Source organism: Salmo trutta, chromosome 30 (genome assembly GCF_901001165.1).
Source record: "Salmo trutta chromosome 30, fSalTru1.1, whole genome shotgun sequence".
Taxonomy (NCBI): domain Eukaryota; kingdom Metazoa; phylum Chordata; class Actinopteri; order Salmoniformes; family Salmonidae; genus Salmo; species Salmo trutta.
The window spans coordinates 24,252,299-24,270,027 of NC_042986.1; the positions used below are offsets into that span (position 1 = coordinate 24,252,299).

The 17,729-nt window shown below is 41.7% G+C and overlaps 1 protein-coding gene across 2 annotated transcripts in view; it reads right to left on the reverse strand.

Moving 5' to 3' along the window:
• Positions 1-17,729, reverse strand: part of LOC115168317 (voltage-dependent L-type calcium channel subunit alpha-1D-like) — a 108,321-nt gene that overhangs the window by 61,852 nt on the left and 28,740 nt on the right. For both annotated transcript variants that reach the window (XM_029723469.1, XM_029723468.1), the window contains exons 4-6: positions 3,796-3,935; positions 1,402-1,541; positions 320-472 (exon numbers count right to left, since the gene is read on the reverse strand). In XM_029723469.1, the coding sequence (XP_029579329.1) occupies positions 320-472; positions 1,402-1,541; positions 3,796-3,935 (433 nt within the window). The remainder of the gene's footprint in view (positions 1-319; positions 473-1,401; positions 1,542-3,795; positions 3,936-17,729) is intronic.

Here is a 17,729-nt window from a genome sequence, read left to right on the forward strand (position 1 = left end):
ACCACGGTAGATGGGACTTGCCGCCAGAGTTAAAATATTTAAACTTTTACCATCTGCCATGGCATTGTTTTCTAACAGATGTTGATTTGCACTGATTGTTTACTGAAATCACCATAGCAACACATACCATTGTGCAGGCTTGCTTTTTCCGTCACCATCTTTCTTGTCCCGCTATTCCGACTGGTTCAACGTTTTTTTGCATCCATCATCTAAATGCAGCATAACTTTTGTCTGTCTTTTTATGTAGAGCTGCCATGCATCAACATCTGGAAAGATGGAGGAAGACTGAGATGGACAGATTACGGACGCAGGTCCTTACCGGTGCCCACCAGGTAGCAGGTGGCGTGCATCTTGCCGATGAAGAGTTCCAGGCCGATGATGGCATAGATGATGATGACGAAGAGGACTAGCAGAGCGATGTGGAGCAGAGGAACCATGGCTTTAATGATGGCGTTCAACACTACCTGTAAACCTGACAGAGACCGAGAGAGAGGGCTCAGATAAACACACACACACACACAGTATAATGCTATGAGGACATAGCGAACCTAATTCTAAACTATTTATTGATGTTTATACCTATGGATTTCAGACTGTACACGGGTATCAATGAAAACATCATATTGAACTAGAGACATATGAAGATTTTAATTCCAAAATGCTATATATTCATTTTCAGAAATGCAGGTAAATGAGCTTTTATTGCTGAAAGAAATGATGAAAGAGAGAGTGAAAAAACACACCAATCTAATTATGTAACGGGGTTATTCAATGACAGACATGTATTTATTTTAAGTCTATCACTTGATGGTTTCATTTCAGAGAGACAATTAATCATGTTTTTTCCAAAATGCGATATATCCACCTCACTCACAGTGAGTAGTACTGCTAGGTTTTACACAGTCAAATGTAACAAATAACTACATTTTAATAAAGCAATGTACAAATGATACATTTGTGACATCAATATATATATATTTTTTCTAATTATAATTCAGTACATTAATATGAGATCTGTATGTAAAACATTTGACATGTTAGTCATTTAGCAGAAGCTCGTATCCAGAGTGACTTCGAGTAAGTGCCTTCATCTTAAGATAACTAGGTGAGACAAACAATTATCACAATCAAATATTCCATTCTAGCTAAACAATGGATATATAGCATTTTCCCCCCCAAAACCATTTTCATACACATCTAAAATCTATGAATGAATTATCTGAGAATAGTAATATTTTACACACACATGAAGGTACCCATAAGCAATATTTTCAAAAGATGAAAAAACACAAATGTGAAAAATTGGTGTTTGGCTTTTTAGAAATAAAACTCTTCATATGGTATAAACATGGTAACATATCTCTATAGTGAAGAAGATGTTCTGGCGCGATGGCGACTCACTGGGTACTCCTGAGACAAGACGGAGGGGACGGAGTACCCGGAACGCTCGGAGGGCCTTGACGTCAAAGCCTCCTGGTTTACCCCCCTGAGCCCCCGCATCACCCTCTTTGGTTATCACCTCCAGAACTACACTGAATAACCTGTGGGGGAGGAGAGAGGGGAAAGAGAGATAAAGAGAAAGGGTGAGGGAAAGAGACAGATAGAGTGAGAGAGAGATCACAAAGGTCAGACACACAGAGAAATAGATGACACCATTGTAACTGAGTCATAAGGCTTTCTGAGTATCAGGTGACAGAGCTTTGATTTATCGTAATGGTATTTTCTGGGCCATCTACTGTAGTGTGTATGGGTGTGTGTGTTTATTGTCACATAGACCAAACAGGTGCAGTGAAACATGTTGTTTAATCCGCCTTTATCTCTCTATGTTTCCATTCAGTGTTTCACACCTCGTCCTGAGTTTACACTGGAGCCCCACGGGGAAGATGTGCAGGATATAAACGTCACCCTGACCACCACACAAGATCTCTCTCTATGTGTGTGTGTGTGTGTGTGTGTGTTTCCCTTGATTAACACACCCCAGAGTCTGTCTGCCAACACACCCCTCAATATAATTATATATTTGTCAATAATGAGTGTATGAAAATATAATTAAAATGATATCAACTACCATTACAGGTAGCCACTAAAACGAGAGAAAATAGTGAGAAGAATAACCTTCAAAGAAGGCTCAGCTCTTCCCAGATATATGGTACCGGTCAAAAAATTGGACACACCTACTCATTCAAGGGTTTTTCTTTATTTTTACTATTTTCTACATTGTAGAATAATAGTGAAGACATCAAAACTATGAAATAACACATATGGAATCATGTAGTAACCAAAAAACTGTTAAATCAAAATAGATTTTATATTTGAGATTCTTCAAAGTAGCCACCCCTTGACTTGATGACAGCTTTGCACACTCTTGGCATTCTCTCAACCAGATTCACCTGGAATGCTTTTCCAACAGTCTTGAAAGAGTTCCCACATATCCTGAGCACTTGTTGGCTGCTGTTCCGTCACTCATCCCAACCATCTCAATTGGTTTGATCAATTGGCCAGGTCATCTGACTTACCCCATCACTCTCCTTCATGGTCAAATAGCCCTTACACAGCCTGGAGGTGTGTTGGGTCATTGTCCTGTTGAAAAACTCATGACAGTCCCACTAAGTGCAAACCAGATGGGATGGCGTATCGCTGCAGAATTCTGTGGTAGCCATGCTGGTTAAGTGTGCCTTGAAGAAACGTTCAAAGTTCTTGAAATGTTCTGCATTGACTGACCTTCATGTGCTAAAGTAATGATGGACTGTCGTTTCTCTTTGCTTATTTGAGCTGTTCTTGCCATAATATGGACTTGTTCTTTTACCAAATAGGGCTATCTTCTGTATACCACCCCTACCTTGTCACAACACAACTGATTGGCTCAAATGCATTAAGAAGGAAAGAAATTCACTTTTAACAAGGCACACCTGTTAATTGAAATGTATTCCAGTTGACTACCTCATGAATCTGGTTGAGAAAATGCCAAGAGTGTGCAAAGCTGTCATCACAAAGGGTGGCTACTTTGAAGAATCTCAAATATAAAATCTATTTTGATTTGTTTAAGTTTTTTGGTTACTACATGATTCCATATGTGTTATTTCATAGTTTTGATGTCTTCACTTATATTCTACAGCGTAGAAAATAGTAAAAATAAAGAAAAACCTTTGAATGAGTATGTAAACGTTTGACTGGTACTGTATCATGGGATCCAGCATTATGTACTAGGCTACATAAGTATTTTTTTTCCCATTTCCTTTTTTTAAATCAGAAGCGAGTGTGTGGCTTCCTCCTGACCCGAACCCAAAAACCATGTGACAGACGACAGGAACTCAGGTAATTCACAGAGGTACTACTGTGTGTGTGTGTGTGTGTGTGTGTGTGTGTGTGTGTGTGTGTGTGTGTGTGTGTGTGTGTGTGTGTGTTTGTGATTGCCAGAGCCTCTTGTTGTTACTGGATGTGGTGAAGAGACTTAAGCCGATGATCCTTCTTGATCAAATAGAGACTGATACACAGGGAGTGTGTGTGTGTGTTTCCCTCTGAATACGTTGCTGTGTGTTTGTGTGTTCTACAGTGTTTTTCATTACATAACGTCCTTCAACATACTTGTGTTTATGTTAACATTTTTGTAACGTTTCAGTGCTCAGTGCTCATTCAGTGCTCCAGACTGGGCTTTATTTTGGGCCTTGGGCATCAACAGGAACTGACATAGTCATGTGTGTGTACATGCATGCGTGTGTGTGTGTGCGCCTGAGTGTGTGTGTGTGAGTACATGAATGTGTGTATGACTCTGCCTAGGAGGAACGTGGCACTTACCCTACTATGACAATGACAAAATCTAGCATGTTCCAGCCGTTCCTTACGTAGGAGTTCTGGTGCATGACTAAACCATACGCTATGATCTTCAGAAAGGTCTCTATCGTAAAGATGATCAGGAAGGCATATTCTACTGTTTCCTGTGGGAAGGGAGGGAAAGAGAGGGTGAGAAAAAGAAGAAGAAACAAAGACAGAGGGGCCATTAGACATCTAAGATGTGAATAATAAGTGTTTCCCTCTGATTGTCTTTCAGCAGCGGTGGCAGAATTAGCGAAGGTGGGGTTGTGGTGAGCGGTTCGGGTCTTCCTGGGGTCTTCCTGGGGCATACACCTATACATCTACATTATAATTAAAATATAGATATATTTGGAATGGGGGCCATAATTTACAATGTAGGGGAAACAGTGCATAAATAAAAACAACAAATACTCTTTAAAAGAAAGAAGTCTCATTGGTTCATTGTGCAGTAACCAGGAAGTAATGGTTGAACCAACAGGTTTAAACTGTACTGGGGAAGAGAGAGAAAGAACAGGTTTAAACTGTACTGGGGAAGAGAGAGAGAGAACAGGTTTAAACTGTACTGGGGAAGAGAGAGAGAGAGAACAGGTTTAAACTGTACTGGGGAAGAGAACGAGAGAGAGAACAGGTTTAAACTGTACTGGGGAAGAGAGAGAGGGAACAGGTTTAAACTGTACTGGGGAAGAGAGAGAGAGAGAACAGGTTTAAACTGTACTGGGGAAGAGAGAGGGAGAACAGGTTTAAACTGTACTGGGGAAGAGAGAGAGAGAGAACAGGTTTAAACTGTACTGGGGAAGAGAGAGAGAGAGAGAACAGGTTTAAACTGTACTGGGGAAGAGAGAGAGAGAACAAGTTTAAACTGTACTGGGGAAGAGAGAGAGAGAGAACAGGTTTAAACTGTACTGGGGAAGAGAGAGAGGGAACAGGTTTAAACTGTACTGGGGAAGAGAGAGAGAGAACAGGTTTAAACTGTACTGGGGAAGAGAGAGAGAGAACAGGTTTAAACTGTACTGGGGAAGAGAGAGGGAGAACAGGTTTAAACTGTACTGGGGAAGAGAGAGAGAACAGGTTTAAACTGTACTGGGGAAGAGAGAGAGAGAACAGGTTTAAACTGTACTGGGGAAGAGAACGAGAGAGAGAACAGGTTTAAACTGTACTGGGGAAGAGAGAGAGAGAACAGGTTTAAACTGTACTGGGGAAGAGAGAGAGAGAACAGGTTTAAACTGTACTGGGGAAGAGAGAGGGAGAACAGGTTTAAACTGTACTGGGGAAGAGAGAGAGAACAGGTTTAAACTGTACTGGGGAAGAGAGAGAGAGAACAGGTTTAAACTGTACTGGGGAAGAGAGAGAGAGAGAGAACAGGTTGTTAATGCAGTTAGACAGATAAAAGGTCTGTGAAAACAACATGAATGTAATTTATATGATGATCGATGATGATGGTGCAGAGCCACACAGAGAGATGATTGTTGGGTGACAGGACATGAGGTGTGGATTAGTGCTGCGGTAACAATATACTCAACAAAGCAGGATGGCTTGCACAAGACACCGGACAGAAACGACTGTCACACAACGTGGTGCACAAAATCCCAGATTCTGTGACTTTTCAACACTATCGGCATAGCAACGCATTTCTCCACCACCAACCCACAACTCAGTGAAATCATCTAAGAGCACAAAGTCAACATCAGGAAAATGCAATCTCCCGTTTGTTGTGTAATCCAAATGTTACCGGGGTAACAGCATGAGTTTTACACTTACACAGTAATACTGGTCAGAGAGCATATCCCTTTATCTGTGAGAGATTTCAACATCATTCAAACCGTATGCTCTTATAATTCAACAGCAGATTTTAAAGAGACATAAAGCCAGCCTGGCAGCCTCTGCTTCTCTGCCTCAATGTTGATTCAGTACAGTACAGGACGTAATGCTACTGATATTCACAGAGCAATAAAAGGCAGGCAGCCAGACAGCAGACATTTTCACACAGGGATTAGCTAATGCAGAGTAATACAGAGATAGAGCAAATTAACCTGTGAGGCTGATAGGATAAATCATCTATTCATACGACGAATGGCTAAATCGCTGTTCCTTTTCCGTCATTGATAATAAGAATTTGTTCTTAACTGACTTGCCTAGTTAAACAAAAGTTAAATTAATAACATAAATGGATGGCTAGAGGAAGCTGCTTTATAACAAAACAAGCATGCTTCACAGAGGAAACCAAAGAGGAATGACAAAGGACATGGAGAAAATGAGAAAATAGACAACCAGCTACATAAGTGTTATCCTCGTCCCAAAGAGAGAGCCGGCTGGTGGGTGAGATTACAGAAGTCTGGAAGAGGTGAGAAGCCTAACAAGTGTTTAGAAATAAACCTCAGCCACCACACATCCAGGACATAGGTTTTCAACAGACACACACAGTAGTCTCCAGTAGTCTGAAGACCTTGTGGGGTCAGAGACTAAGTCAGCACTAGCTGCTTCACACTCATAACAGCTCTGTCATGGTGCATTCATTTGGATTGTAAACATCTCTCACCACACAACCATTGATTCAAAATATATGTTTATTGTAAAATGTAATGAGAACATTGGTTTAATCACTTTTCAATTTAGTTGTTTTAACTACCAGTTAATCGAATAGCAAACAATGCAAGATCTGTGTTTCAAATCTCCCTTAGAAGTGATGAAAGTAATATGCTACAGTAGTGTAAATTACATTACAGTTTTCACACTGGGCAATACACTTACATTACCCAACAAAATGTACAGAAAATCTATCCATTGTGAAATCAAAAGTGTGATCAATCATTCATGCAAAAAACTATTTTATTTTTCAGATTTAATTGCAACATAGGTGTACTGTCTGTAATCAAATGCAATAAATGTAATTAAACAAATTCAATTTAGCACATATTCATTTGAATCAAGCCTGTTGTGAGCATTTATTTGGCCATAAATTCTCACCCACATCACAGTGAATGTCCTCATTGTTCATGCAGCGCAGGAAGAACCTTTTGGCATGGCGAATCCAAGCTTGACATGGTCCACATTGATGTTGTCAAATGCCTCATCCATGGCCAGAAGGAGGGTGGTACGCTCAAGGGGATGGTGATCGTACACCTTCCACCATGCTGAAAACCCTCAATAGGGTTGAGGAAAGGAGAGTATGGGGGCAGGTATAGGGTCACAAATCGAGAATGGGCCCAAACCCATGCCTGAACCACCTCTGTATGGTGGAACCTGGCATTGTCCCACACAATGACCCTTCACCTTGACAAGCCTGCTGAATTTCATTGAGAAACACAATAAGGTGTGCAGTGTTGTAGGATCCAAGTAATGGCCTACGTCCCACCACACCATCTTCAGAGAGAGCTGCGGACATGAAAATGCCCATGTCCACCTCTTTGATGGGGCCCATGCCCACCTCTCTTTGATGGGGCCCATGCCCACCTCTCTTTGATGGGGCCCATGCCCACCTCTCTTTGATGGGGCCCATGCCCACCTCTCTTTGATGGGGCCCATGCCCACCTCTCTTTGATGGGGCCCATGCCCACCTCTCTGAAGGGCCCCTTCCTCATGAGCTCTTTGATTTCTTCCTATCCCTTGCTGTCTATTCTGCACCATGTTGAAATTACAAGCATTCACACACACACTTTTATACGGTGACCAATTGTGGTTACCACTATGTGAAATCGATTAGGAATAACGAGTAGTCCTTATGTATGGTTGTCATGTATCATACATTTAGATGTTTATACTTTACAAACACACATTTTACTTCTGTAGTTCTCAAAATCCATATATAGTAGACAAACCAGTTTAAAATCCATATATAGTAGACAAGACAGTTTAAAATCTATAGGTTTACCAAACGGTTAAGTGATTAACCGTTAAGCGCAGTTGGATTAAGTGATGGTCAAATGTATTTAAACAAATGAAAAGAGAATCATATGAAAAGTATTGTGAGCATTGCATTGTGAAAGGCAATTACTTTATATGAAATGTATTTCTAGATAAAACACTGATTAGGTTTGGTGAAAAAGTTACTGTGTGATGTTGAACTTAGTAAATTGAAAATGTGCTTAAAGTTAGAAAAAAAATGCCTTTTTGATTATCTGTTTTGAGTCTTGTACTAAGAGTTGTGAAATTTACTACATACTTATGAAAATAGTACCAGAGGGATTAAAAAATCTGTAACTGCTCGAATGTGTGTCCCCTTCCTCACCCCTGTTCCCTGTGTTTATTTTGGTCTGAAATGGCCCCTTTTTTCTCTGTCAACAGCTGACAAAGCAGACCTGCCGACTACCTCTTTAATAATCACGTCTGAATGAAGGCACTTAGTAGAGCTCTGACGCTGTGGCAGCCACGTAGGCCAAATCCACCCTGCTGCTGCCTTTGTGGCCTTAAGTCACTGTGTGTGTGTGTGTGTGTGTGTGTGTGTGTGTGTGTGTGTGTGTGTGTGTGTGTGTGTGTGTGTGTGTGTGTGTGTGTGTGTGTGTGTGTGTGTGTGTGTGTGTGTGTGCGTGCACCTGCGTGCCTCCCTCCTACAACCACCTGCTTTGTAACAGAACAGACATGGAAGGGGAAGGGCCTGAAGAGGAGATATTACAGGTGACAAAAGAGACAGAAGGTGTAATCAGGAGTGGGAGGAGGGGAGCGGCATCTCTCACTAGAAAGCCATTGTGAACAGCCAGCCAACAGATGGAACATCAGTTAATAGTACTGCTGAGATTTATGGAACATCAGTTAATAGTACTGCTGAGATTTATGGAACATCAGTTAATAGTACTGCTGAGATTTATGGAACATCAGTTAATAGTACTGCTGAGATTTATAGAACATCAGTTAATAGAACTGCTGAGATTTATGGAACATCAGTTAATAGTACTGCTGAGATTTATAGAACATCAGTTAATAGTACTGCTGAGATTTATAGAACATCAGTTAATAGTACTGCTGACATTTATAGAACATCAGTTAATAGTACTGCTGAGATTTATAGAACATCAGTTAATAGTACTGCTGAGATTTATAGAACATCAGTTAATAGTACTGCTGAGATTTATAGAACATCAGTTAATAGTACTGCTGAGATTTATAGAACATCAGTTAATAGTACTGCTGAGATTTATGGAACATCAGTTAATAGTACTGCTGAGATTTATAGAACATCAATTAATAGTACTGCTGAGATTTATAGAACATCAGTTAATAGTACTGCTGAGATTTATGGAACATCAGTTAATAGTACTGCTGAGATTTATGGAACATCAGTTCATAGTACTGCTGAGATTTATGGAACATCAGTTAATAGTACTGCTGAGATTTATAGAACATCAGTTAATAGTACTGCTGAGATTTATAGAACATCAGTTAATAGTACTGCTGAGATTTATGGAACATCAGTTAATAGTACTGCTGAGATTTATGGAACATCAGTTAATAGTACTGCTGAGATTTATGGAACATCAGTTAATAGTACTGCTGAGATTTATAGAACATCAGTTAATAGTACTGCTGAGATGTATAGAATATCAGTTAATAGTACTGCTGAGATTTATAGAACATCAGTTAATAGTACTGCTGAGATTTATAGAACATCAGTTAATAGTACTGCTGAGATGTATGGAACATCAGTTAATAGTACTGCTGAGATTTATAGAACATCAGTTAATAGTACTGCTGAGATTTATGGAACATCAGTTAATAGTACTGCTGAGATTTATGTAACATCAGTTAATAGTACTGCTGAGATTTATGGAACATCAGTTAATAGTACTGCTGAGATTTATGGAACATCAGTTAATAGTACTGCTGAGATTTATAGAACATCAGTTAATAGTACTGCTGAGATTTATAGAACATCAGTTAATAGTACTGCTGAGATTTATGGAACATCAGTTAATAGTACTGCTGAGATTTATAGAACATCAGTTAATAGTACTGCTGAGATTTATGGAACATCAGTCAATAGTACTGCTGAGATTTATGGAACATCAGTTAATAGTACTGCTGAGATTTATAGAACATCAGTTAATACTACTGCTGAGATTTATAGAACATCAGTTAATAGTACTGCTGAGATTTATGGAACATCAGTCAATAGTACTGCTGAGATTTATAGAACATCAGTTAATAGTACTGCTGAGATTTATGGAACATCAGTTAATAGTACTGCTGAGATTTATAGAACATCAGTTAATAGTACTGCTGAGATTTATGTAACATCAGTTAATAGTACTGCTGAGATTTATAGAACATCAGTTAATAGTACTGCTGAGATTTATGGAACATCAGTTAATAGTACTGCTGAGATTTATAGAACATCAGTTAATAGTACTGCTGAGATTTATAGAACATCAGTTAATAGTACTGCTGAGATTTATGGAACATCAGTCAATAGTACTGCTGAGATTTATGGAACATCAGTCAATAGTACTGCTGAGATTTATAGAACATCAGTTAATAGTACTGCTGAGATTTATAGAACATCAGTTAATAGCACTGCTGAGATTTATAGAACATCAGTCAATAGTACTGCTGAGATTTATAGAACATCAGTTAATAGTACTGCTGAGATTTATAGAACATCAGTTAATAGTACTGCTGAGATTTATGGAACATCAGTCAATAGTACTGCTGAGATGTATAGAACATCAGTTAATAGTACTGCTGAGATTTATAGAACATCAGTTAATAGTACTGCTGAGATTTATAGAACATCAGTTAATAGTACTGCTGAGATTTATAGAACATCAGTTAATAGTACTGAGAAGAGAAGAGCTCCAGTGTGAAAACAGATCCAGTGTGAGAACAGATCCAGTGTGAAAACAGATCCAGTGTGAAAACAGCTCCAGGGTGAAAACAGCTCCAGTGTGAAAACAGCTCCAGTGTGAAAACAGCTCCAGTGTGAGAACAGCTCCAGTGTGAGAACAGCTCCAGTGTGAGAACAGCTCCAGTGTGAGAACAGCTCCAGTGTGAGAACAGCTCCAGGGTGAAAACAGCTCCAGGGTGAAAACAGCTCCAGGGTGAAAACAGCTCCAGTGTGAAAACAGCTCCAGTGTGAGAACAGCTCCAGGGTGAGAACAGCTCCAGGGTGAAAACAGCTCCAGGGTGAAAACAGCTCCAGGGTGAAAACAGCTCCAGTGTGAAAACAGCTCCAGTGTGAGAACAGCTCCAGTGTGAGAACAGATCCAGTGTGAAAACAGATCCAGTGTGAGAATAGCTCCAATGTGAAAACAGCTCCAGTGTGAAAACAGATCCAGTGTGAAAACAGATCCAGTGTGAGAATAGCTCCAGGGTGAAAACAGCTCCAGTGTGAAAACAGCTCCAGTGTGAAAACAGCTCCAGGGTGAGAACAGCTCCAGTGTGAGAACAGCTCCAGTGTGAAAACAGCTCCAGGGTGAAAACAGCTCCAGTGTGAAAACAGCTCCAGTGTGACAACAGCTCCAGTGTGAAAACAGCTCCAGTGTGAAAACAGCTCCAGTGTGAGAACAGCTCCAGTGTGAAAACAGCTCCAGTGTGAGAACAGCTCCAGGGTGAGAGAGCCAAGTGATGATGAGGGGGTGCCAAGAGGTTGAACTCTTTATCCGTTGGTAGTGGATGAGGTGTTTCCCCTAATGTAAAGCACTTTAAGCACATCATTCAGTAGAGTGGAATAGTATCCTAAAATACTTCCGAAACAGTTCCCTGGTAGCCACTGTGACTGGCCAAATCACAGGATGAGAGTGAGGCATGATCCAAACCACTGCCAAAGGATTGCTTCATTTTATTTAATTTTTTATTTAACCGTTATTTAACTAGGCAAGTCAGTTAAGAACAAATTCTTATTTACAATAACGGCCTAGGAACAGTGGGTTAACTGCCTTGTTCAGGGGCAGAACAACAGATTTTTACCTTGCCAGCTCAGGGATTCGATCTAGCAACCTTTCGGTTACTGGCCGAACGCTCTAACCACTAGGCTACCTGCCGTCCCATTGACTTTGGACTACTAGACCATAAGATTAAATCCCCACATGTGGGTCCAACCCTAAAGTGAGGTTTTGGGATCCAGTCCACTAATCAACATCTTTGTGGTGCTTTTGAATAGTCTGGCCGTCATCTGTCTTAATACATGGTAGGCTACGTTCTCCTTATTAAGGAATATACTAAACTCACTGAGGGTTGGCATTATGGGTTTGCATAGAGAAGACACAAAATTGACTTATGTTTCAGTTTTGTCTCACAATGTAAACATTATTTTATTGAGTACATACAGTTGAAGTCAAAAGTTTACATACACTCAATTAGTATTTGGTAGCATTGACTTTAAATTGTTTAACTTGGGTCAAACGTTTCGGGTAGCCTTCCACAAGCTTCCCACAATAAGTTGGGTGAACATTGGGCCATTCCTCCTGACAGAGCTGGTGTAACTGAGTCAGGTTTGTAGGCCTCCTTGCTCGCACACGCATTTTCAGTTCTGCCCACACATTTTCTATAGGATTGAGGTCAGGGCTTTGTGATGGCCACTCCAATACCTTGACTTTGTTGTCCTTAAGCCATTTTGCCACAACTATGGAAGTATGCTTGGGGTCATTGTCCATTTGGAAGGCCCATTTGCGACCAAGCTTTAACTTCCTGACTGATGTCTTGAGATGTTGCTTCAATATATCCACATAATAATTTTCCCGCCTCATGATGCCATCTATTTTGTGAAGTGCACCAGTCCCTCCTGCAGCAAAGCACCCCCACAACATGATGCTGCAACCCCCGTGCTTCACGGTTGGGATGGTGTTCTTCGGCTTGCAAGCCTCCCCCTTTTTCTTCCAAACATAACGATGGTCATTATGGCCAAACAGTTCTAGTTTTGTTTCATCAGACCAGAGGACATTTCTCCAAAAAGTATGATCTTTGTCCCCATGTGCAGTTGCAAACCGTAGTATGTCTTTTTTATGGCGGTTTTGGAGCAGTGGCTTCTTCCTTGCTGAGCGGCCTTTCAGGTTATGTCGATATAGGACTCGTTTTACTGTGGATATAAATACTTTTGTACCTGTTTCCTCCAGCATCTTCAAAAGGTCCTTTGCTGTTGTTCTGGGATTGATTTGCACTTTTCGCACTAAAGTACATTCATCTCTAGGAGACAGAACGCGTCTCCTTCCTGAGTGGTCTGACTGCTGCATGGTCCCATGGTGCTTATACTTGCGTACTATTGTTTGTACAGATGAACGTGGTACCTTCAGGCGTTTGGAAATTGCTCCCAAGGATGAACCAGACTTGTGGCGGTCTACAATTTATTTTCTGAGGTCTTGGCTGATTACTTTGGATTTTCCCATGATGTCAAGCAAAGAGGCACTGAGTTTGAAGGTAGGCCTTGAAATACATCCACAGGTACACCTCCAATTGATGCAAATTATGTCAATTAGCTTATCAGAAGCTTCTAAAGCCATGACATCATTTCTGGAATTTTCCAAGCTGTTTAAAGGCACAGTTAACTTAGTGTAAGTAAACTTCTGACCCACTGGAATTGTGATACAGTGAATTATAAGTGAAATAATCTGTATGTAAACAATGTTTGGAAAAATTACTTGTGTCATGCACAAAGTAGATGTCCTAAATGACTTGCCAAAACTATAGTTTGTTAACAAGAAATTTGTGGAGTGGTTGAAAAATGAGTTTTAATGACTCCAACCTAAGTGTATGTAAACTTCCGACTTCAACTGTACATGCAGCACACAAATATATACAGTACCAGTCAAAAGTTTGGACACACCTACCCATTCAGGGGTTTTTCTTTACTTTTACTATGTTCTACATAGTAGAATAATAGTGAAGACATCAAAACTATGAAATAACACATATGGAATCATGTAGTAAACAAAAAAGAATTTAACAAAAATATATTTTATATTTGAGATTCTTCAAAGTAGCCACAATTTGCCTTGATCACAGCTTTGCACACTCTTGGCATTCTCTCAACAAGCTTCATGGGGTAGTCACCTGGAATGATTTTCCAACTGTCTTTAAGGAGTTCCCCCACATGCTGAGCACTTGATAGCTGTTTGTCCTTCACTCTGAGGTCCAACTCATCCCAAACCATCTCAATTTGGTTGAGGTCGGTTGATTGTGGAGGCCAGGCCATCTGATGCAGCACTCCATCACTCTCGGTCTTGGTCAAATAACTCTTACACAGCTTGGAGGTGTGTTTTGGGTCATTGTCCTGCTGAAAAACAAATGATAGTCCCACTAAGCGCAAACCAGATGGGATGGCGTATCGCTGCAGAATGCACACCATCACGCCTCCATATGTGTTATTTCATAGTTTTGATATCTTTACTATTATTCTACAATGTAGAAAATAGTGAAAATGAAGAAAAACCATTGAATGAGTTGGTGTGTCTTTTGACTGGTACTGTATATATATATTTTTTAACTTGTTCATGAAACCTGGTGTTTGAGTTAGATTGAGTTAGAATCAATTAGTGTCTGTAGTCTTGATCTGACAGGTAGAGTCCTGAGGGTTTTACCCATGGGACAAGGAAAAGGAACATAGAGCATGAATCTCTCAGTGAACTCTTTCTAAACCCAAACCCTACTTTCTGAGGCATCCAAATGAACCAATCTAAATTGAATTGAGGACTCAAATAAAACATCCAGTCCTTGCTACAACAAATGAATGATTGATGCTGTAACCAATTTATTTACACCGCCAAGACAGTGTCCTTTATCTCTTTAGTCTTGTTTGTTATCAGTGTAGAGTGTTTGACAGGGAAGGAGAGGGAGCTCTCCTAATGTACAGTCCATAGCCCAGTGACCAATACAGGAGAAGGTATCTCTCCATCAATAAATGGCTGTCACAAGTGTCATTTTTCAAGAGCATGTGAGAGACTGAGGGAGAAAGTGCGAGAGAAATATTTGTGTGAGAAAGAGAAAAAGATAGAAGCGATAGAAAAAACAAAAGTGAATAAGAGATGGAGGAGAAAGACTGGAGGAGAGACACTGGAGGAGAGACACTGGAGGAGAGACACTGGAGGAGAGACACTGGAGGAGAGACACTGGAGGAGAGACACTGGAGGAGAGAGACTGGAGGAGAGACACTGGAGGAGAGACACTGGAGGAGAGAGACTGGAGGAGAGACACTGGAGGAGAGACACTGGAGGAGAGACTGGAGGAGAGACACTGGAGGAGAGAGACTGGAGGAGAGACACTGGAGGAGAGAGACTGGAGGAGAGACACTGGAGGAGAGACTGGAGGAGAGACACTGGAGGAGAGAGACTGGAGGAGAGACACTGGAGGAGAGAGACTGGAGGAGAGACACTGGAGGAGAGACACTGGAGAAGAGACACTGGAGGAGAGAGACTGGAGGAGAGAGACTGGAGGAGAGAGACTGGAGGAGAGACACTGGAGGAGAGACACTGGAGAAGAGACACTGGAGGAGAGAGACTGGAGGAGAGACACTGGAGGAGAGAGACTGGAGGAGAGACACTGGAGGAGAGAGACTGGAGGAGAGAGACTGGAGGAGAGAGACTGGAGGAGAGAGACTGGAGGAGAGACACTGGAGGAGAGAGACTGGAGGAGAGACACTGGAGGAGAGACACTGGAGGAGAGACACTGGAGGAGAGAGACACTGGAGGAGAGAGACACTGGAGGAGAGACACTGGAGGAGAGAGACTGGAGGAGAGACACTGGAGGAGAGACACTGGAGGAGAGACACTGGAGGAGATACACTGGAGGAGAGAGACTGGAGGAGAGACACTGGAGGAGAGACACTGGAGGAGAGACGCTGTGTGAGACAGAGTGTGCTCCTCTCTTCACTGTAATCCTGTCTGTCACCCACTTCCCCTACCCTGGCCCCCAAGGCCTGAGCTGCTCAGATCACTCATCATAATCTAGCCATGTACACAGAACAATCTATCATCCCACCAAATAAACCAATAACTCAACATGGCAACATGGAGTTGACAGATTGATGCTTGTAATAATAATAATAATAATGTGGTGGGTGCATATATTTGTTCAATTTCACACATGAATTAAAAATGTGTTTTTTTGCATATCCCAAATCCAACCTCGGAGAGTTGGGTCATGGCCAGGGTCTCCCATTATCAACTTTGACCCTGGAGAAATGAGGTCTAAGCGTCAAATTGCTCCTAAGGGGACAGACAGATGTTTCACCTTGTCGGCTCATGAATTGGAACTAACAAACTTTCGGGTTACTTGCCCAACACTCTAACCGCTAGGCTACCTGCTACCCTGTCTGTCTATTCAGGTGGACAGAGGTGGAGCCCCCTTCGATCCCAGGAATCAATCCAGAAAGTCAATTGAAATTCAACCTAAGAATGGATTGAATTGAAAACTGAATTGACCCAAATCCTGACAGGAAGTCTGGATTGGAAGGATTTCAGTGTCCTCAAAGTATCTGAGGTATCCTCTGTTAAACTGTGGGTGTGTGGGCTAGAGGCAGGCAAATGTCTGTGCAATCTTTTATTCATTTCTTCGTTGTTTCAGCCATATCTAGCCTGAAGGGATGAAGTAACTCCCATTTGTCTATGTTCATTTTAAGAAGCTGTGATGGCTGTGAATAGAGGCAAATCTGTTTATCAAGGCATTCACATGGGATGAAGCCAATCAATTAGACAGTCTTTATTTCAGACGTCTGCTGCCTCCCCGCCACTGGCCTTCTTCTCTCCTCGGTGCTTGGGCTGAGACGCTAGCTAGCTACGCTCGTGTTAGCATTAGCCTGAGGTATAGACCATGAGTCAGCAAGGCTTAGCCACGGCTTCACAGGCTTAGAAGGAACACATACGCATGCCCACAAATGCATACACACTTACATGTAAGACACACACACACACACACACGAGTGTGCATGCTCTGTAGGGGCATGGTGCTTCGTGAGATAGCATGAAAAAGGAGTGAGGACATTACTGCTGGATTAAGGCCTGACTCCATACAGCACACCACTGCTGCTGCTCACTGGCCCAAACAACCACTGCTTTTTAACAGCTCTAACCCAGTTCTGCCATTCATGTTGTATTCTCACTGTACAGAGAGATAGGGGCGGTAGAGAAAGCAGTAGAAGAGAGAAAGAGAAATAGAGTGGACGGAGCAGACAAAGCGAGAGAGAGCATGGGGGAGATGTTAATCAGACATAGAGAGATATGTTAATCGGACATAGAGAGATACTGTGTACAGTATAATCAGTTGTATGTGCTGTGCTGCTACTTCTGCTGTGCAGCCTACATGGTACCGATCGCTGGGGGGGACAGGTCGTTGTGCTTTCTACTCAGTCGGTCTCTCTCTCTTTCCCTCCCTCTCTCGCTACTTTTCTGTGTGTTTCGGATTGATCGGTTGGCAGGGTTGGATGGGCAGCCTCACGCATGTCCTGCTAGATGGATCAGCTGGGAACAGCAGTGGAGTGGTTGGTGTACCAGAGAGGGTTCATGACATGCCACCAGAGCAGCTGACGCTGATCAGAGTGGACAGACTCAATGCCGTTTGGATGAACACAAACCACAACAACCCCCACCTTGGGTCACATGGTCCCTACCTCCTGAGCTCCTATCCTCCCAGCATGCACTCTGTGTGACCAGGGCTAGGTGTTGTCACAATGGCAGAGAGACGGTGTCACATGATGACAACATGACATTAGTAGCAGACCCAGCAAAACGGGAAAATGTTCATCCAACATTTACTAAAATGTTCCCAGCAAACCAAAATTGGTTCTGTGAAAGTTCCCAGAACGTTCGTTAAGTTGCGGCAAATTGTCTCATAACACAAAAACTGTCCAGTCATGCTGATAATTACACAATGTTAGTATAAAACATTTGCCTGATGTTGCAAAACCATTCCCATAATACTTTTAGTCTGTTATTTAAAGGTTACCCAAATGCTTCACTGGGCTGTGGGAACAGTCTGGTGGTGAACTGTCCAGTTGTGCA